The following is a 21,644-nucleotide window of genomic DNA, read 5'->3' as shown; positions in this document are numbered from 1 at the left end:
GCTCCCTTTGCGCATGCATTGGTGGCTCGAGCCGTGCTTATTGAAGGATACGTCGGCTTCTTTCTGCTGTCAGGCCTGAACCACAGTGTCTTCTTCAAAACCGCATTAGCCCAGAAAATTTCCGGCTTGGATATCGCAAGCTATGTAGTGTTGAAGGGGTCTGCTAGTTTTGCAATGCATATATGCGCCGTGTCTCCACAAATTTTGCACTAATAGAATGTCTGCAAATTCAACACGCGAAGTTGTGTGTTACCCTTAGCACTCAGCTATTGCATTTTGCATAGAAGAGTGAGTGAGTGAATGAGTGAGTGAGTGAGTGAGTGAGTGAGTGAGTGAGTGAGTGAGTGAGTGAGTGAGTGAGTGAGTGAGTGAGTGAGTGAGTGAGTGAGTGAGTGAGTGAGTGAGTGAGTGAGTGAGTGAGTGAAGACTTTATTTTAAAACAAGGTATTGACGGATGACCTCAATTGCCATCTGTGAAATCTTCCCATATGATGTCAACATTATAAATCCGTGTTAGGACAGCGCCCAGCGAACCTTTCATCATGATCTTATTATTTTGGTGAGTTGTTATAGTGAAATATGACGACTTTATAAGTGTGTAAAAGGAAGGGTTAGGCACGTTTCGTATGAGAAAGCTTGAGACTATACTTTCACCGTTCTCTGAAACAGGCACCCAGAGCACGCATTGCTCATCGCTGTTAACACGATGGCACGTCATGTATAGTATGTATCTTCACGAATACCATAACAGCAATCACCTGAAAGAAAAGTTTCGTAATTAAGATCGAGAGCCATTCAATTGGCGCTGTGTATATCCTATTACTGTGGCTTTCACAGTGGCCCTCAGTAGACATTATGGTTTCCCCTCAAGTAACGGCGGCAGCCGACTGCCGTTATGGAGAGGCGCGCACTGTTCTCGAAACCGATCTTTTGTTCACTGCAGCTGCGAAATTAAACCATGATGCAGTTTTTTACAGCGCCAATTGCAATGTCTAAAATATACTTGAACAGCGCAGCTTAGGCTGCCTTGATAATGAAAATTCAAACACCTTCTGCCTAACCAGATCCTGCGTTCTTTTCAGTACACGTGAATAGTTCTCAGTACAAACTGAGAACTATTCGCTTCGTCAGTACATAAACGAAAACATCGCATACCCTCCTCATAAGGAAGACACCACAAGCCTCACATGAATTCACTCGATTTTTGACCTCCACAGTAGAATATCTTCAACACTATTAATGAAAGAGGCTTCGGCTTCTTTCTGGCGGCAGGCCGTATACGGTCCACAAGGCATATTTCACTCAAACATTTGGACCGAGTAGCCTGTGTCAGTTCGCCAAACAGATTGTCATGTCTATTTCTCAAACAAAAATCACCAGCAAATTGCCCAAGTGAGTGGAACGTGTAGCATGGAAAAGGGAATAAAGATAGGAACATTCCGTAAGCTGCAAACAGCTTTAAGCCTCAATTAATTTTACTTGAAATTACCACTGCTTAAAATTAACCGTAAATAACGGCCTAACTTTCAGAAGCAGTTAAAGAAGCATGAGATGCTCGTATACAACCTAAACTCCTGTGTTAAGTGCTCGTGTTACTGCCAAGCGTTACTGCGAAGAAATGCAAAATTCGATATTATACCATGAACTGCTTGTCGTGAGCAAACATGTTTTAGCGGATTAAAATCAAGGTAAATGTTGTGGAAGTCATATATAGCCAGCGTTTGTGAGATGCTTGTTGCATCACGACAGGCTTGATATCCTAACCGGATTCTTATGTGCTGTTTTTGCGGTTGTGCTTTTATTATTCCCGTGAGCTACCACTACAAAGTGTAGATCCGCGCATGAAAAACTCGCATTGGTCTGATCTGAGCTTCGTCGGCTGGCACTGTAACGTTACCTTTGAGAAATATATTGCAGTCTAGGATATAAGCTGTTTAAATTAATTGTCGCGAAAAAAGGCATCGTAAGAACATATTCCAGACGACCGCCATAAGTATGCAAACATAGGGAACTTGGGCGAACAAACGGAAACACTGCAGAATGCGCCCGGACACCACCCGAACTGCAGCAGGCGACAGGCGCGAGTCCGTGCCCTGACGTCACGTGAGTGGCGCTCACAGCGCCCCTGTAGACGCTGGAGGTCATTCTAGGTAAAACCCCCTAAACTTCGTAAAGTAGTGCCACGCTTTGAAGAATGCCGCCTCCTCCTCGCGCGCCCTGGCCGACGCCGCGTCGATATTGGCCTAGCATCACGCGGGCCCTCGCGCCGTGCATCAGCGCCATTTTTGCTCGGGCGAGGAGCCATGTTGGCGCCGTTGCTACGCTCGAGCAGTGTAGGCGGCGCCACGGTCGAGGAGGGAGCGCGAAAGAGAGGAGAAACGAGGGGTGAAGGCGGAGGAGGAGAGTATGGCGCGCGCTCACACCCCACGCGCAACCAATCAGAGCAGTTTCGCTTCCGCCGGGGAGGTAAAGGAAAGGGAAAAGAGTGCTCCATCTTGTTTTTTCCTTCCTCCGCGGCCGTCGTTTTCGCGCTCTACACAAGGGTGACGCGTACTGTACATGTATGTGCCGCTAACTTCGGCGGATATTGAGCGTTCGTTTCCTGCACGCAAACCAAATACACAGTGAAAAAAGAGCAACATGAAACCCAAATATATTTGGAAGATATTTATCATTTGTTCCACAATTTTTCCCATGGTGTCTATGTTCCCAGACAACTGGCGCCATTCCGTATTACTGAGAAAATAACATAATTTCACAAAGCAAGGGTTTAGTGGGTCGCCTTCCTAAGCAAATGATTTATCCTTTGATGCACAGTGGATGTTCTTAAATGTCTGTTATAGGAGCCCAAAACAGCATTTTTTTTTGGTCCTATACTTCCTGTCTCTTCTCAAAAGCCGATATTATACGAACAGGCTTTATGTCGAGGGATTCTGAAACTTGGGGCTCTAAAAATTATCTTTATTGAGTTTCTTTATTCTTTAATTCAGCAGAAACATTGATCTACTTGCAAGGGTTATATGATAGTGATGTGCAAGGATTATATATTTATTGTACTTTATCCAACTTGATAACTTCGCCGCAAATTAGCGCCCTCTAAACTTAGAATGCACATCTTAAAGATTATGCTTTTGCTAGCAATTATGGGAGTCGTTTCTGGACACCACTTATCGCTACTGAAGGCTCTGTTCTCGACACACATGGCGGCTGTACGGCCGCCATTATCCGCCATGTTGACTCTCTGATTGGCTGTCTAAAGCTCACATGCCTTGAAATTTGTGCCGGGAAACAGATGTTTTGCAAAATGCAATTTTGCCTTTTCATCAAGATGGCGAAGCGTGACGTGGAGCTGCAAATTTTATCGACTAATACATATTTTATTTCTTTTGGTCCTTGGCAGCTATATTGCGACGTTAGCGCTTCAAAAAGAAAGTGAGTGGTAGCGTACTTCATGCATTGCCAGTGAAATGCATCTGCGATTTCGCGAACATGTGGTGGCGATCCAAGTTAGGCGCCATGTCAGCTTGCTGATTGGCTGAAGGAATACGCCGTGGGGAGCGTCACAGGAAGTGCCGTTTCTTAAACGTCAATTTGACGTTGCGTGACGTTGCGTGACGTTGCACTGGGCCTCCATTGCAGAGATTTTCCGCCATAATTTGTGCTGCGACGAGCCGCGTGAATTATGCTAATGAGCAGCCATATGCAATGGCAGCCGAGAGGAATGCGTATCGCCACATTTTCGCCGTCGTTTGGCACCATGAAAATATTTTGTTCATAACGCGTGCTCATAGTATTTGCATCGCTCTCGGGTGGTGTTGGTATGAGAGTTTGGGCCCATCATTTTTTAAAAGAACGCGTTTATATGAAATATTAGTTGAACATAGCAAACTTTCGGCAATGTTGTCCACTTTTCACTGCTGCATTTGTATTGTAATCAAGATTAATGTATTTTCGCACAATCAAAAGTTATGACAACGGCGTCTTCCTAATTTATAAAAAAATATGTACGCAACGCGGCGCCTTGAAGTTTCCTCCCGGCGGCATGTTGAACGTGCTGGGTGGATGCCGCGGGCGCTCCTGTGCACGAGGCTTCAGCGACTTCGTTCGTATACCTAAGCACTCTTTTCTTTTTATTAGCTGGTGTTTTTGAAGTGTTTTCTTTTGCATGGAGACGGAGCGCAAATTTTGAATTCGTGGTAAGGGCAGTAAACTTACCGGCTTTGTCTAGGTCTGGCGGTTTCCCCGTTAGGCCTAGGTGCTAGGCGGGACCTATTTGATAGGCTTCTTTAACTATCTCAGCTAGCTCTTCGAAGTGATTTGGCGGACTTGCTCGTTGAGCCTAAGGACGTAGGCCTAGCGATGAAACCAAAGAAAGGGAAGGCCGCGGGGGACGCGGAGCAAGTGCAGTGCGACGAGTGCCTGCGCTGGTGCTCCCTCGACGAGACCAGTTTCCAGAGCTTAGCAGACGCGGAGGGGTCTAGCTTTACGTGCAGGTTGTGCGAAGGGGTCAGGGAAGCAGTCCAAAAACTGGAAGGAAATTGGGCAGCCAAGTTCGAAGGGCTGAAAGCAGACCTGAGGGAGGAGCGGGAGAAGCGGGTAGCACTGCAGGCGAAAGTCGCCGAGTTGGTCAAGGTGGAAGCGGTCCAGGCCGCGCAATTAGTAAGGACCATGGCCGAGCTTGGAGAAGAGAGAAAAAGGAGAGCAGAACTTGATAGACGGCTCGATGCGCTTGAGACGCGGGCAGCAGAGAATAAAGGGTCGGGACACCATCATCATCATCAGCCTGGTTATGCCCACTGCAGGGCAAAGGCCTATCCCATACTTCTCCAACTACCCCGGTCATGTACTAATTGTGACCATGTTGTCCCTGCAAACTTCTTAATCTCATCCGTCCACCTAACTTTCAGCCGCCCGCTTCCCTTTCCTTGGGATCCATTCCGTAACTCTTAATGACCATCGGTTATCTTCCCTCCTCATTACGTGTCCTGCCCATGCCCATTTCTTTTTCTTGATTTCAACTAAGATATCATTAGGTCGCGTTTGTTCCCTCCCCCAATCTGCTCTTTTCTTATCCCTTAACGTTACACCTATCATTCTTCTTTCCATAGCTCGTTGCGTCGTCCTCAATTTAATTAGAACCCTTTTCGTAAGTCTCCAGGTTTCTGCCCCGTACGTGAGTACTGGTAAGACACAGCTGTTATAAACTTTTCTCTTGAGGGATAATGGCAACCTGATGTTCATGACCTGAGAATGCCTGCCAAACGCACCCCAGCCCATTCTTATTATTCTGATTATTACAGTCTCATGATCCGGATCCGCAGTCACTACCTGTCCTAAGTAGATGTATTCCCTTACCACTTCCAGTGCCTCACTACCTATTGTAAACTGCTGTTCTCTTCCGATACTGTTAAACATTACTTTAGTTTTCTGCAGATTAATTTTTAGACCCACCCTTCGGCTTTGCCTCTCCAGATCAGTGAGCATGCATTGCAGTTGGTCCCCTGAGTTACTAAGCAAGGCAATATCATCAGCGAATCGCAAGTTACTAAGGTATTCTCCATTAACTCTTATCCCCAATTCTTCCCAATCCAGGCCTCTGAATACCTCCTGTAAACACGCTGTAAAGAGCATTGAAGAGATCGTATCTCCCTGCCTGCCACCTTTCTTTATTGGGATTTTGTTGCTTTCTTTATGGAGGACTACGGTGGCTGTGGACCCGCAATAGATATCTTTCAGTATTTTTACATACGGCTCGTCGTCGGGACACCAAGCCGGTGGCAAAAGCACAGAAAGTAGGGTAGACCCTACAGGCGAAGTGGGAGGCAGGGAGCCAGAGCAAGCGGTCGTCGGCTCGCCGCCGGTAAATCGGCATAGTTATAGTGAAGCAGCGCAACACGCCTCGAGTGAGGCGACGCTGCAGCCACAGGGGCGCCAGCGAGCGCGAAGAGAGGAGGGGAACAAGCTAACCCCAAGGAATGAGCTCATAGCCAATGACAAGAGGCAGCATAACCTGGAAGTTAGGAGGGAAAGAGGGAATGCCCTATTACTTATCGGTGGTGATTCAAATATGAGGAGGTGCAAAAGAGCTATAATGGAGCATGCAAAGGGTGATAAGCGGGTAGCAGTCGGGACGTTCCCAGGCAGGACAATGGGCGCAGTACTGAGAGAAACAAAAAGCGAGCTTTCTGAGAATGTTGCAAAGCGCAATTTGGTAGTGGTAGCGGCGGGGCTAAATGATGTCTTGAATGGTGAAGCCGCAAAAGTAGTGGAAAGATTAGCAGAGGGAGTTGACGATTTAAGGGCGATAGCACAGCAAGTCCGGATAGTGGTATGCACAGTGCCGGAGGTACAAGGACGGAACGGAGAAATTGCCAAGGACGATGTGGCTGTTAATCGTGAGATAAGAAAGCTAAGCCAGGAGAAAGCATTTGAAGTGGCAGAGATTGTGGGGATGCGCGACTCTCGCGCGTCCCCTGATATGTTTTTCGCGTATGGCGCGTCTCCTGTAATCCGGCTTCGCCGCGTGGCCTGCGTGATGCCCGCGGCGGTCGATGTGGTTGGGGCGCAGGGCGAGAAATGGCGCGAGTGTTGCGCTGCTAACGCCGCCTCACGGCAGGGTTACTTGGGGGCGCAGGGGAGAACAGGCTGGCTCATTCCCGGCGGGTCGGCGAACAGCGTGGACGACCCGCGCGCCGCCGACCCATGCTTCTGCGACACCGCCTCGCGTGGCCGCCTTGGAACGCGCCACCGTCCGCGTGACCGTACACGCGAACGACCAGGCGTTGGGATCCAGCATGGGGCGAACATATTCGCTCGCTATCCGGTCGCGGTGAGTCGGACTTCTAGATTTGTCGCGCGCCCATCGGCATGTTTTGTGGATAGCAACTCGGCTAGCAGGCATTGATCTATGAAAGGTGAAATAAATGCCCTTGTGATTGTTTGCACTACTGTGTTGTCGTTCCTTTGTCCCAAGAGCACGGCGGAGAATCCCACAAGATAAACAGAGAAGTGCATAGGGCAGGCTTTGGCGGAGGCTTTACACGAGATGGCATACACTTTAATGCAAGGCTAAGAGCCGAGATGGGCTGGCGCCTGGCAGGTCGGGCAGTAGCTTTTTTAGGGAGTCCACTGAGCCTCAGGGCGTAGGGGTAGGTAGAAACAGTGTAGAAAGTGTAACAATAGAGGCTGACGCCAATAAAATGGCCACTAGGAGGTCCAGGAAGAAAACTACAAAGAAATTTAACACCAGGGTCAGGTACATAAACATGCAAGGCGGTAGAAAGAGAGCGAAATGGTTAGAAATAGAACAGCAGTTAAAAGACGAAGAAGTAGGTGTATACGCGCTATGCGGAACACATCTAAGGGATCTAGAAGACCCACCGTTTATTGAAGGCTACGTCTGCGAAGGGAGCAATAGAACAACAACGGAGAGGAAGGGAGGAGGAGTAGGTATGCTGATACATCAAGGAACAAATTGGAAACGAATAAAGTTAATTTGCAAAGAACATATCTGGGTATCAGGTACAATTGCCGGTAAAAAGGCATGGCTATAGGAGTAGTTTATTTAGGGACAGGGGACAAATGCAGGCAAGAGAACAAGGATCTAGTGAAATGTCTCGATGACGATATAAAGCAGTTTGGAGAAGGTGTCGATATTTGTCTGCTGGGTGACATGAATGGCCACATGAGGATCTGGATGGATACAAAGATTGTAATGGGAAGTTGATGCTGGACTTCTGTGAGCGACACAACCTAGTTGTAGTAAATAGAGAAACTAAGTGCGAGGGACAAATCACATGGGAGTCCCGTAACAGACAAACGACCATTGACTACTGCTTAATGTCGTAAGGGTTGTATAGCAAGCTCGCAATAATGGAAATAGACGAAGAGGGGAAGTACAGCCTCGGAAGTGATCATAAGCATATTAGTCTACAGTTGGGAGCCCTGCTCAAATGAGAAATGCAGGGAAGTCAAAAAGAATACGCAAAATTAAATGACGAACGAAATAGCACAAATAGCGGCCGGCATAGAGGAAGCAATAGAGAAACATCCCATGGAAAGGTGGAATTATAATCAGTTAGAACTACTCATTAATACAAAAATAAAAGAAGTAAAAGGAGTAAACCACTGGAGAGGAAAGAGGAAGCCACGAAGTTGGTGGAATAAGGAAAATAGGGAGGCCATCGAACAAAGACGGTGGGCATCTCGGGAACACAGAGAAGCAAAGATGGCGCAGTTATCTGAAGAGGAAATGGGCCAAAAATGGGAATATTATCGACAAAAGAAACAACAAGTGCAGGTCCTAGTCCAGGCTAAAATAAAGCAGTCCTCTGATCGCTGGCTGGCTGAAGTTCGCGATGCAACTAAAGGGGGGTCAAGAAAATTCTGGAACCTGGCTGGGTAATGCGAATCACAGAAAGCAGGAACAGATTCACGATGCCGAAGGAAATTGTTTAGAGGGAGATGACGCTGTGAACTACATTGGTTCAGTTATAGCAGAGTCATTTAGGAAAGACGATAGGGTAATCGCCCTAAATGAGGGAGCAACACAGGATAGCATAATATAACACAGCTTAGAACTTACCAATCTTAACTGGAAAAAGGCGGAAGCAAATGTTCCAAAATGCACGTCCGTGGGGATAGACGAAATTCCAATCAATTAATGAACTTGGCCCAAGAAGCAAGGAAACGCTGATAAAAGCATTGGAGGCAGTCATAGCAAATAAGCAAATTCCGCACAGCTGGAAACAGAGTAAAATTAATTTGATTTATAAAGGGAAAGGTGATAAGAACATAAAATCCTTCCAACCAATTGCGATAACATCAGTTATATATAGGCTGGCGATGCAGGCGGTGAAATTAAAAATGCAGTCATGTGTAGAAAGTAATAGAATACTCGGAGAACTTCAGAACGGGTTCAGAAGTGGTAGGCGCTTAGATGATAGCCTGTTCGTGCTTGCCCAGTGCATAGAAATAGCTAAGGCGGAAAATAGACCTCTGTATTTAGCCTTCCTGGACATAAGCGGCGCATACGACAACGTGAACAGGGCACTACTGTGGGACATATTAAAAGATGAATTAGAAGTGAGGCGTGCAGACAGGACACAAGAGTAGAGAAGTAGACAACACGAGCGCCAACTATCAACTGAAGGGAGCACTGAGGCGAAAAAAGAAAGAAGACACAAAACTCATCTGTGCATGCTCAGGAATGGTAACACCACGTGTCAATCGGGTACACGTGCCGGTCTACGTGAGAGATAACTGTTAAGGCACTTAATCTCTTCCTTATGTAAAGTAATCGAAGGCTGACTCACGCACGCACTTCCACCATTGTAGACATGCCATGCCTCTACCATAAGACGCGTATCTTCATTCTTGTGCCTGTACAATATCGCGCATTCATCTAACTCTGGCGTGCAGTTACAATCTCGGCAATGTAGCGAAAGATTAGAAGGCGATCCACCGGTTAACGACCTTTTATGTTCCATTAGCCTCTGATTGATACACCGTCCCGTTTGCCCTACGTAGAACTGGCCACAGCTAAAGAGAATTTTATAAACCACACCCATACGACAGTGAGTAAAACTGTTGTTCTTATTGTGCTTCACTGGACAAATATCTGTTCGTTTTTTGCCTTTTACCCGCTCCTTTTTATTCTGTACAGCGCATATCTTACCTAGCTTATTGGGAGCAGTGAAAGCAACATTAACATCATATCTACTAGCAACTTTTTTAAGCCTGTGCGACACTGAATGAATATACGGAATAGCCACTCCTCTTTTTTTGCTATTACTGCTTTCTGTAATCACGTCCGTCCCTCTCGAAACCGACTTCTTTAGGCGCTCAGCCACAGTGGCCACCGCTACACTAGGATAAGCTGCTTCTAATAGGCGCCAGACCTACGCATTAAAACTGGCGCTCATTTTGTGCATGCAAGATCTTGTGAGGGAAGACTTAAGGCACGACATGGCAATTCCGTTTTTTACTAATTTAGAATGCTTGGATTGAAAGTTTAGCAACGGCTTCGAAGATCTTGGGGAGTACTGCCAACAAACATGATTTTGTTCGAAGATCAAGGAAATGTCAAGAAACTGAATTACGCGTCGCTGAGGAAATTCCTTGGTAAACTTTAATCCTCCCCCACAAAGTTTAAATTGCTCACTCACTAAGGTAGCAGCGGAATCGAATTCTTCCCTATTGCAGAAAATCAGGTAATCATCAACGTAACGAAATATCTTGATAACGCTATCACCTAAGGCTTTCTCTAAGCAGTTGTCAACCTTACTCAGGTAAATGTTGCTAAGAATAGGGGCAACCTTTGAGCCAATATTTTCTTATTCTTAGCAACATGGGAAGGAATTAAGAGTACGATAACTGTCGAGGTACACAAAGGATTAAGGCAAGGTTGTCCGCTATCACCGCTGCTGTTCATGTTTTATACGATAAGCATGGAAAGAAGGTTACAACGAAGCAATCTAGGGTATAATCTGTCGTACAGATTATACCGCAGCAGAGTTAGCAGGACTCCACCTTGCTGTGGACCTACTTGCAGAGGAGCTGCCAGCGACCCCGGCAGCCATCTTCTGCGACTCCAAGGCGGCGATGTTCTGCCTGCAGAACCCTGACAGGGCTAGCCTTGGGGCAGCGCTGCTCTCTTCAAGACTGACGGCCCTTCAGGACGCAGGATGCTCAGTATCTCTGCATTGGCTACCGGCACACGTGGGGATCCCGGGCAATGAAGAGGCGGACACTCTGGCAAAAAGTGCCCCCCACTCAAGCGTCCCCCTCAGCCCTGCTGTAACGGCCGCAGACTTCTCGAGACACAGGCTGCGCCGGCACATCATCGCCTGCCACCCGGACAAACGGGTATCCCTGGGCCGGCCTCCACGGCCTCTTCCACAGCACGGCCTCCTACGAAGGGATGCCTCGTTGCTGCTCCGACTGCGAGTTGGCTGCTACTGGACGGCAGCCCGCCGGCACCGCCTTGGGAAAGCCACCTCGCCAGCCTGTGCCTCCTGTGGTGAACCAGAAACTCTGGAGCACCTCCTGCTGGCCTGCCCTGCTCACCTGCAGCACCGCGGTCGACTTCTGCAAGAGTTCCACCGCCTGGGGCTCCCATGTTCACGACAGGAAGATATCCTCTTCCCCTGTCGTAATCAGCTACCAGCCTTCCTAAGTGTCGTCGAGTACCTCGACTCGTCGGGGCTCTCGGCGAGACTATAGGACATTTCTACAAAGACGGATGGCCTAACGGCCATCCCACCACCTCGGGCTTCCTGATCGGCCACTACTTCGCTTCCATCTCTACGACCCTCTACCTTTCTCCCTCCTACCCTCTCTCTCTTTTAACCCCATCCCCTCCACCCTGCTGGCGCTAAGCCGTGCTCCCGCATGGGTTGCAGAAAATAGCGCTAGCCTTTTCTCCTTCCCCACAAGAACCACTTCTCTCTCGTACAGATTAGGTGAAAAGGTTGTTGAGCAACGACTACCGGGTTTAATGTATGCGGACGATATTGTACTGTTAGAAGATAGCCAAGAAGATTTGCAAACTCTGGTTAATTACTGTGGAGACGAAGGAGACAGTTTAGGTTTCAGTTTTAGTGCAGCTAAGTCCGGTGGGATGTTCTTCAACGATACAACTGATCAGGAGCTTACAATACAAGGCCATGAAATACTCCGAGTGGCCGAATACAAATATCTCGGGGTATGGATAAACAAATGGCAGATGTACACGGAAAAGCACGAATAGTCTCTCATAGCAAAAGGGCGAAGAGATGCCGGGATAATGAAACATAGGACATTGTGGGGGTACAACAGGTATGAGGTACTGAGAGGTATTTGGAAGGGATTAATGGTGCCGGGGCTTACTTTCGGGAATGCAGTCCTGTGTTTGAGGGCAGAGGTTCAGTCGAGAAGTAAATCGGAGAGCTGTGGGAAGGTTAGCACTAGGTGCCCACAGGAAAACCACGGGAGATATGGGCTGGGCATCGTTCGAAGCACGGGAAGCTCAGAGTAAAATCCTTTACGAAAAAGGTCTGAGGGAATTGGACAATAACAGGTGGGCAGCTAAGGTATCTAAATACCTATACATAAAGAGCGTTGACTCCCAATGGCGGAAAAGAACTAGGAAGCTAACCGGTAAGTATGCCAGACACGAGGACGAAGAAAGACAGAGCATTAAACGACAGGTTAAAAACGCGGAGCGTAAAAATTGGATAAATTCAATGGAAAATAAGCATAGTGTGGAACTATATCGATACTGGAAACAGCAGATCAGGAAGGGAGCGTTTTATGATAACTCAAGAGGCAGTGCCCTACTCTTTGAAGCTAGATCAGGATGTCTTAGAACGCGGAGCTATAAAAAGAAATTTAACGAAGAAGAATACACATGTACTGTATGTGGTAAATATGTAGAAACAATGGAACACCTCATACTAAAATGTGATGGTATCAATCCCGATGTCGATGCGGCCACAGTCATGCTTCCTGAGGCCCTAGGGTTCAGAGATAATAATAGTCATATAAATAAATATGCGGTGGAAATTAGCAAAATGCGATTGGAGGATTGGTGGCTCAAAAGCAGAGAGGTGACATAAGGTTAAAAGGGTAGGAAGACGTATTTAAAAATCGAGAATTACACACAACACAAATAAAAATAAAAGGCAAAATAAAAATCTGAGCATGGTGGCAACTGTCATCACCCCGTTTCAAAGGGCACGGCCGGTCTCTAGGGGAGCGCGCGCACCCCTCGAGACCGGCCGTGCAAAGGGGACGCTCCTATCTTCCATCCATCCATCCGTCCATCCGCGGTGCGAATAACCAGCGAAGTGAACAAGAGATGGCACTGCCGGCGCTTGCGTCCGCTAGTGGATATCTCTGGCGCGCTCAACGCTGTCGGTGATAAACGGCTGTTTCTCAACCAGCCGAGTCGAGCTGAGTCATTTGCGTTTCGCGAGATAGCGATAACATGGCTTAGAACATGCGCTGATCACCACTGTTATGTTGTCTCAAGGTGTAAAACAAGCGCGTTAGCGCCAACATGCGATTACTCGTTCCGTTTCCCGGGGACACGCATCCTAGCTAATGAAGCAGACGACGGCTTGTATACAGCAGACGACGGAAGCGAGACGCGTTTACGACGGAATAATCATGCGCTTTGAGCTAACTGCTTTATTTTTACTGAAGAGGAAAACTGTTTTGATTTATCAAGAACGTTAAGTTTAGTGCCTTCATTTTAGTTTCTAAGGCAAAACGTCCAGCTAGCGTCACGAGAGTACGCATTCGATGGCCAAGTGAGTTGTAATAATTGTAAGAACGCACTACTGCGCAATAAAAAAGAGATTTTTTTTAAAAAGGAAGAATCAACTGTTATTCACTAAGATTTTGTTTAGTCTTGTCAGAATGTGGAGACATTGGAAACGAGAGTATGCATTTGATGGCCACTTCGGCCAAGTTAATGCCTCCTTTACTAGATGCCCGCCGCGTTGCTCGCTTTCCCATTGTAGCGGCGGTTCCCACGGAGGTGGGCGGTTCCCTTAGTTGAAGTTAGTTCAGCATAAATTCCGTGAGGCGGAGCTCGTTGCCTTTTCAACTTCCGGCGGATTTGGCAACGGCGGCTGAATGCATCCGCCGGCGCGTTATATGCGCGGGCGTCTGTTAGCGGTCGTTATCGCAGGCCTCAGAGACGTAACAGATGCCTTGTTAATCTCAGAGGCCACAGCACGTGATTGCAAGTTGCAGGCGTTCGCCATGAGAGGCGCTCGTTGCCTTTTCGCAGAGGAGAGAAAAGGGAGAGGGCCAGTAACCGACCTACCGGACAACGCGACAGGCATCTGGCCAAGTGCATGGAGGGAGTTACTGAGTTATCAGAACGCAGTGCCTATTCTGTGGACCAGACCACAGGATAAACACTCACTTTATTCTGTGGACCAGACCACAGGATAAACTCTCACTTTATTCTGTGGACCAGACCACAAAATACGCCTCAGCTTTATTCTGTGGACCAGACCACAATATACGCTTCAGCTTTATTTTGTGGACCAGGAGACAGCGCGAAATTCTGACTCTGGTCTAAAGCTAAGGCGCAAGACGGAAGTCTATAGCCGCGTTTACATGAATGCGACAACTGGCGTATCGCATCACATCAACTTTCTAGCGCATCGCATCCATGTAAACGGGCCTAATGCGCTAGGAAATCGCGTCACATTAATGCGCCAGACCGAGGTGGATTGAGACGAGTAAGTAGACTTTCGCAATGCATGTAAACGCGATCGGCAGCAAGTTTTTCTCACCTGCCATATGTGGTTTTTCAGATCAGTAAGTGGAAGCCGCAAAACGGAGCCGTAAACGCGCAGAGATAACTTCGTTCACATAGGTTCAAAACCCACTTTACTTCGAACTTGCCTGTCATAAACGTATTTAGATTCTGGCGATGTTAGCTTGACAGTCAACAGGCTGAAATTGCTGCTCAGATGCAAATACGTGTGCTATCTGCATCAGTCTACAAACATCATGCTTGTAAAGTAATGCATTTTTAAAATTGCTGTTCATGAAAGCTTTTCTGCTGTACATGTACAGAACAAATCCAGAGTGGTTATTAAAGCACACAACTAGCCATATTAATGCAGATGAAATGAATACTTCTTACAACGTATTCTTGCCACAGCAATGATTCTGACAGTGGGACCACGATGGTAGCAATGCCAGTGGTTTTACAAGTTGCATGGTTCGTACAGGTTTCGAAGGCCAAAATTTGAACTATTTTTCCAAATCACTACAGATAGTTTTATTGCAATAAAAATACAACAATGAAGTGGCAACAAGGGTGTCATCCTTTATTGGTGGCAATCTCTGCAAAACCATGTGCTTGATTTTGGCAAACCATCAAGACATGCACATTTCAAATGTCTCCATTCCAGGCAGGAATCGCAACATACTGAATCCGCCTTGCCAATAAGTTTTTTACATGTGGGGCAGAACCATACCGGTTTTCTCTTCTTCATTTCTACTACTGCCATTACACAGAGCCAGGCATCATCATCAAAGTATGGCTTTATGTCTGCCAAACTGCATGCATCATCTAAAATTGCCGAGGACACCTTTTTCGGCAATACTTCCACCATATGCTCAGAAATCTTGGTGCCATTCATTGCAGCTTCCAAATTGCAGCTGTCCACAAGCCATCCAAGCATGACTTTCGCACGGTCAGCAGGTGCCTTCTTAGTAAATGAAACTGGGCGTGTGCACCTTCGTTTTGTGGGAAGACCGATAACGGTCTGCCCCCTTCCTTTTGGCCTTCCACAGTGCTTCATTGTAGCGGGCAACTTGATATGGCCGAGGTGGTCCACAGAACCTAGAATCATACAACAGTTCATCAACATCAATAAAAAGCTTCACAACAGTATGTATTTCACAAACAAAATGTATTTTCCTTTGAATCCCTATTATAGCTTTGTATTTACACTGTATCCACCCCCTCTGTAATGCCCTCTGGGTCCTGAGAGTATAAACTAATAAATTTAAAAAACATTAAGTGCAAGATAAGACAGAACTGGCATCTCTTCAGAAAAACCATGGAAATGCATCACTGAAAGCAAATGCAATGCAGCTTACCACTTGTACTGCATTCTTGCTCTAATGTTGCTGCAGGCGCTCCTTCCAGAGTGGGTAGTGACACGGGCGCTTTTGTTTCTTTGCTGGATGCTGGCATGTCCATGGGCTGGCCTGCCATAATAATGTACAGTTGATTTTCACAAGTGCAATGCGTGTCGCCGCATAAAATATGAAACTAATGCCGAGGCATAAACTGCAATGCAGCTTACCCCTTGCACTGCATTCTTGCTCTAATGTTGCTGCAGGCGCTCCTTCCAGAGTGGGTAGTGACACGGGCGCTTTTGTTTTTTTGCTGGATGCTGGCATGTCCATGGGCTGGCCTGCCATAATAATGTACAGTTGATTTTCACAAGTGCAATGCGTGTCGCCGCATAAAATATGAAACTAGTGCTGAGGCATAAATGCAAGAAACAAAACACTCACTTGTACTGTCTATGACTTGCATGACGTCGTCTGAACCGTCATGTGCTCCTATTTCAACAAGGCACACCTCTTTTCTTTCTTCGATGCTTGTCTTCAATGCCTTCAACAGTTCTACCGTTTGTTGATACTTTCGCATTGGCAGTTCCGCAACAAGTGTCGCAATATTTAGGAGAATTTTCATAGCTTGTCTATGCTTCTGACACTCTGACATGACCTTTCTTGTAGCTATATGAGAGACCACGTTAGTGTGGCCTGCAACAGTTGGATCTGTGTCAAAGAGTCGACAAGACCGACTATAAAAGCTTCTTGTCCATCTTGTTGGTGTTGAGTTGTCGAAGAACATTGGTAGACCAAGCTCCTTACGGTAAAAGAATGTGTGTCTACATGGCAGGCGCATTGCTTTGGACAGACTACATGAGCAGCTTTCCTCAGACACTTCAAGATGAGCATACTGTTCTAAGGAATCCATTTCATTTGCCTTTTTCAGTTCCTTGGAGACTATAGCAAATGCATATGGTGTCAAGATGTTGCAGTATTCTTTTTCACAACTTGTTAAATTTCTCACCACTGGGGCCTTCAGCAAGGCTTCCATTGCTCTCTGATCCCTTTCAAGACGCAGACTGTTCACAAGAGTAAGCAGGTCAGAAAACATCTCGTGGAGAGGCGCATACCGCTTGACAACTTGCATTATCTTCTGATTGATGGCTTCAACACGATTATTTGTGGAATTTCCAAAGGTTGTGGCTTGATGTTTCAAACCTTCCACCCATTCATTGCGTATTGGGTGCCAATTTTTATCGAAATATTGAAGAACCTTGGCACAACCAGTGTTCTGCAAGCTTTTATAGGTCTCTTGGTATTCTTCTTCAGTTTGAGAGTAGCACAACTTCTGCAATAATTCCAGAATGTGCATCCTCATCTGACTAGTGACAGCCATCTTCTCTATGGTCACCTCCCTTTTAAATGTTCGCAGGACATGAAATAAGCATATAGTGCTCACTGCACAGGGAAACACATTCTTCAAGGTCTTTCTTTCTACAAAGTCTTTGTCAGTCATAATAACTTTAGTGTCCGTGGTTGACCTGTTGTTCATATTAAACCTTGAAAACAATGCTTGTAATGTTGCCTCGTCCTCACCTGCACACAATATCAATGCCACTATTTCACTCTCACCATTGGAATCCTCCACAAGGACAACATACAATGAGCTTCTTCGATTTTCCACTTCTGGCTACCCGCGGGCTGCCAGAGCCAGCCAGAGCGTCTTCGTTTTTCTCGGGTTGCTCCGCCCACCGCGCTACGCACTTCCGCCGGGCGTTCGTTTTGCTCGCGCTGGACGGTTCTGGCTACCCGCGGGCTGCCAGAACCTGCCAGGACGATTTTGGTCTGGCTGCTCTCTGGAAGTTCTCTGGCTAGCAGACGACTAAAAGAGGCGATGGGCGCTCGCCGCCATCTTTACGGGGACTTCACGGATTGCAACGCGGGTGCTTGAGGACTTAAATTTACCTCGCTCAGCCAACAGTCTACGGTCATCTTCAGATTTCCTTACTTCTAGCGTTTTTTACGTACTAACGCACCGTTCCGCATCGCGAAGCGGTGTGATACGAGCCGTGGTGAACCGTTTGAAGCTTTTGTGTGCGTGTCCCCAGCTGATTGCTTCTTCGCGGCGGTGAACAGCGCGCCGCGCTCTCATACGTGCATGTTATCTGCATCGTGTTCCACGCAAGTTGTAAACGCTCACTCACACATTGCGGTACATTTTGGGTTCGTATTTCTCTGGTGGCGTTCCTTTTCACATATCTCGCGTATGTATATCTCCTTTCTCTGCAGTTAGCGAAGGCCTTGCAGCTAGCCCGTGCTTGCTCCGTCTCTCCGTCGTATGCTGTGGCAGCTCGAAACCGATATGTGTTCGAACTGCAGGCCGTTGATCTAAGAATACACTGATTGCACTCGGTACATTTAGACACACGTACATTGGCTTATTGCTCTCATGATTGCGACCAATGTTGTTTTTCGTGTGAAACGTTTCGCTCGTCACAGGCGACGTGCATTTTCATGCGCTAGCCGCGTCCCCAGCTCCTTAAATGAGAAGTACCATCAGCCACAACAAACTTTACGAAATCGAAGCCCAAGCAGGTCGACGCGAAATTTTATGCGTATGAGCTAGACGTACCCGATAACCTGCTTTTTCATGTCTTGTGATGACACAACGCCAACTCATCAAATGTCGCCGGTGGTCGACGTGATCGCTGCGAGCAGGGATCCTCCAGCTATCGCTTTCGAGTATACAATCACGATTTCGCGTCTTCTCATCCGCCGCGTCGGAGGCCATCTGTTGCGCTGCGCAAGCGAGATTGGCCGAGTACGCGTCCTGCGCCGAGTCGCGCGAAAGTGATCGTATCCCTGAATGCAACAATATATTTTCAAGCTGGCGACGCATAAATGGGCCGACTACGCCGAGCGCGCGCCGGCCTCGACGGGCGCTGCCATGCTGGTAGCATGTTTACATTTGGCCAGCTGTACCGGCGTTCGATTTTGCAAACTTCGGGCAGGTTCGGGTTGTCTTGGGGTCCCAGCCCATGTGACTTCCTGTCAGAACCGGAACTAACTGGCTGCCATCTAGCTGCCAGCGGGCTGCCAGAACTCCGAAAATCGAAGAGGCCCAATGGCATCCGTTTATCATTAGTCTTGTGAATGGCATCAACAAAAACAATCTCTGGAAAGTTCTCATATGCCTTTTTCATGTCACTATCTTGGTAGAAAAGGCCAATCAGCACATCATCACCATCCACAAGCATGTCCATAGTGCCGCCAGATTCCTGCACACGGGAGGCAATGAAGTCAAGCGTTGAGCCTTTCACTTTCTCCGCCTGCATCTTTGTTGTTAAATTGTGAAGGTCACGCAGGAGTATTCTCTTCCCACCATTGAAGAAGTGCCCTTGTATGCATTTCTTATTAGCTTTGAGTGCAAGAAGTTTCTTCGCTTCTCCCGTTTCCTCTTCGTTGAGTCTTCTTTGGCGTGGCAAGTGCTGGAAACATTTCTGCAAGGAAGAAGAACGAATTCAGGAGCTCATCTACTGCTGCATGTATTAACATTTTTTGTATGAAAGAATTGACCGAGGGCCTTAGCGTTCTTGTTAGACGCAACCATATGAAGCCAACAGATATCAAGGAAAGCATAGCGGGTAGTATTTGTAGTTTTCAATTAAAGTACAGTTATAGGATAAAGGGAAACTAATTTGTTGATTGAATGGCAGTGTAATAGACATACCTCACTCAACGTGTGAGTGTGTTGGTCAACAACTTCAATTACTTCCAAGCATTTCCCATCTTTGGTGGCAAGGAAGGAAATGTGGGCCGGGCAGTTGATCTTGTATGTCCTGTATAAAATAGATACATAGGAGCAGTGAAGTTACATTCCTCCTGCCACATGGATTCACGGCTTTCCACGTGGTGTACGCCATTCCTGCACTATGCTATGGTAACACTGAACTTAGTGTCACACATCACTTCCCCCCTTTCTCTGGCTTCTGGATTGGATTGGCGCGGCTCGCTACGTGCTTACGCGCGCTTTTCTGAGCGCAGATTGATGTGCGCCTGGTTTCTGCACTAGGCTTTTATACAGTCGCTTTTTCGAGCGCAGATTGGTGTGCGTCTGGTTTGTGCACTGCGCTTTTATACGATCGCTTGTCGCTGCTTTCCTTTTCTCTGGCTTGATTCGTTGCGGCTTGGTGCAGGCGCGCATACTTGGTGTGCGCCTGCTTTTTTTTTGCGCTGGTCTTCGAACACATCGCTCGCTGCTCGCGCTTATATATAAGGAAGTGCTGCGGCGCGGGCGTACCGTGTATGTAAGCGCGCCAGAAAACTGCGCCTTGTTTTCGATTACTTTGTCATGTACCTTACCACTGGGTAGCACCGAGCGATCGCTTCTAACAAACGCAGAAATGAGTCTTTGCAGCGCGTGTGGCCAGTAATTGACTCCCACCACAGCCATGTGAGGTGCGACTCCAGCAGCGGTGCAGTTACCCTGCAGCCGGCGGAGAGGAGGTGGCGCTTCAGTTTATTAACTTGCTAGTTTTTGCGTGTGAACGCCCGTGATGGCTCGTGAGGTGCGGGACGAGCTGCTGGCGCGACACCCACTCGGTGGCCCCGAAGGATTGTGCAAATTGATGAATGCCTCCTTCGCGGCAAGCGAAAACACAATCGAGGCCGCCTGATGACGGGCGACAAGGTTCCGCCGAGCCGGCAAAATCACGGCGGCATTGCAGACCTTGGACCATGGGTATTCGGCATGACCTGCGTGACCACCGGGCAGTTCCGACTATTCAAGGTCGACAGACGAGACGCGGCGACGCTAGGCCCCATTATTGCAGCCAACGTTGAACCGGGGACCACCATCCACAGTGATGAATGGGCCGCATACAACTGCATCCCGAACTTAGTGGATGCTAACGGAGTGAGCCTCAATCTGCAATGGGAAACTAAACCAGACAGCATGAAATTTGTGGACCCGATCACGGGCGTTCACACGCAAAAAATGGAAAGTTATTGGCATGCAGAAAGTGAAGCGCCACCTCCTCTCCGCCTGGAGTCGCACCTCACATGGCTGTGTTGGGTAGTCAATTAATGGCCACACGCGCTGCAATGACTCATTTCTGCGTTTCTTAGAAGCGATCGCTCGGCGCTACCCAGTGTGAAGGTACATGACAAAGTAATGAAAAACAAAGCGCAGTGTTCTGACCCTTTGCTTTTGTATGAATGTTTCCCGGCATTGCTGCGCGCTTACGTACACGGTATGCCAGCGGCGCAGCGTTTTCTTATATATAAGCGCGAGCAGCGAGCGATGTGTTCAAAGACCAGCGCAAGAAAGCAGGCGCACACCAAATATGCGCGCCTGCACCTAGCCGCGCCGAATCAAACCAGAGAAAAGGAAAGCAGCGACAAGCGATCGTATAAAAGCCTAGTGCAGAAACCAGGCGCGCATCAATCTGCGCTCGGAAAAGCGCGCGCAAGCACGTAGCGAGCCGTGCCAATCCAATCCAGAAGCCAAAGGAGAGGGGGGAAGTAATGTGTGACACTAAGTTCAGTGTTACCCTATGCTATACCCTCCCAACGCCATTATTTCACGATTTGTAAAACGTCAATAAAGTGAATTAAACATGCGGAGGAGTCAATAACTTACGTTTGTTTAGGACGAGCACCTGTTGACACGGATTTGTGCGTTCTTCCGCCGTGCTTGCAGCTGTACGTCAAACTGTAGTAGGTCAGGTTCTCGTCAATGGGGCGTGTGATGCCTTTCTTTCTTGCAGCATGAACGGTTCGCGACTTACTAATCCAAAATTCGGCGTAAACCGTGCGCTCATAGTTGGCTATTGCCGATCGGAGTTCCTCAAACGAGGAGAACTTTCGTCCCGCTTTCATGGCATACAACGCACAGCACAACGACGTGCTGACTTCCGAAGCAGGCACTAGACAGCGCACATACCAATCGTTCAATGTTCGCTAGCGCAACCGACCGACAGGGGGAACTACCGCACTACCCAACAAAATAAAGCTGACGTGTATTTTGTGGTCTGGTCCACAGAATAAAGCTGAAGCGTATTTTGTGG

At 47.6% G+C, this 21,644-nt stretch overlaps 1 protein-coding gene across 1 annotated transcript; it reads right to left on the bottom strand.

Moving 5' to 3' along the window:
• Nucleotides 1-13,910: 13,910 nt before the first annotated feature.
• On the bottom strand, nucleotides 13,911-21,555 carry LOC142588445 (uncharacterized). The gene is made up of 6 exons (XM_075700200.1): nucleotides 21,218-21,555; nucleotides 19,307-19,415; nucleotides 16,036-19,076; nucleotides 15,822-15,932; nucleotides 15,613-15,723; nucleotides 13,911-15,352 (listed from the first exon to the last, which is right to left on the bottom strand). The coding sequence occupies exons 1-3, from the start codon at nucleotides 21,454-21,456 to the stop codon at nucleotides 18,459-18,461; spliced, it is 966 nt and encodes a 321-aa protein (XP_075556315.1). The 5' UTR covers nucleotides 21,457-21,555; the 3' UTR covers nucleotides 13,911-15,352; nucleotides 15,613-15,723; nucleotides 15,822-15,932; nucleotides 16,036-18,458.
• Nucleotides 21,556-21,644: the final 89 nt, after the last annotated feature.

Source organism: Dermacentor variabilis, chromosome 7 (genome assembly GCF_050947875.1).
Source record: "Dermacentor variabilis isolate Ectoservices chromosome 7, ASM5094787v1, whole genome shotgun sequence".
NCBI lineage: Eukaryota > Metazoa > Arthropoda > Arachnida > Ixodida > Ixodidae > Dermacentor > Dermacentor variabilis.
Note: the sequence above shows the minus strand (reverse complement) of the source record. Positions and strands in the feature narration are given on the sequence as shown.

Bases quoted from the DNA above. Each gene is read 5' to 3' on its own strand.
- LOC142588445 (XM_075700200.1), bottom strand. From the start codon at position 21,456: ATGAAAGCGGGACGAAAGTTCTCCTCGTTTGAGGAACTCCGATCGGCA. The intron at 19,416-21,217 runs GTAAGTTATTGA...TATTTTATACAG, and splicing joins GGTGCTCGTCCTAAACAAAC to GACATACAAGATCAACTGCC. The intron at 19,077-19,306 runs GTATGTCTATTA...TCTTCCTTGCAG, and splicing joins ACACTCACACGTTGAGTGAG to AAATGTTTCCAGCACTTGCC.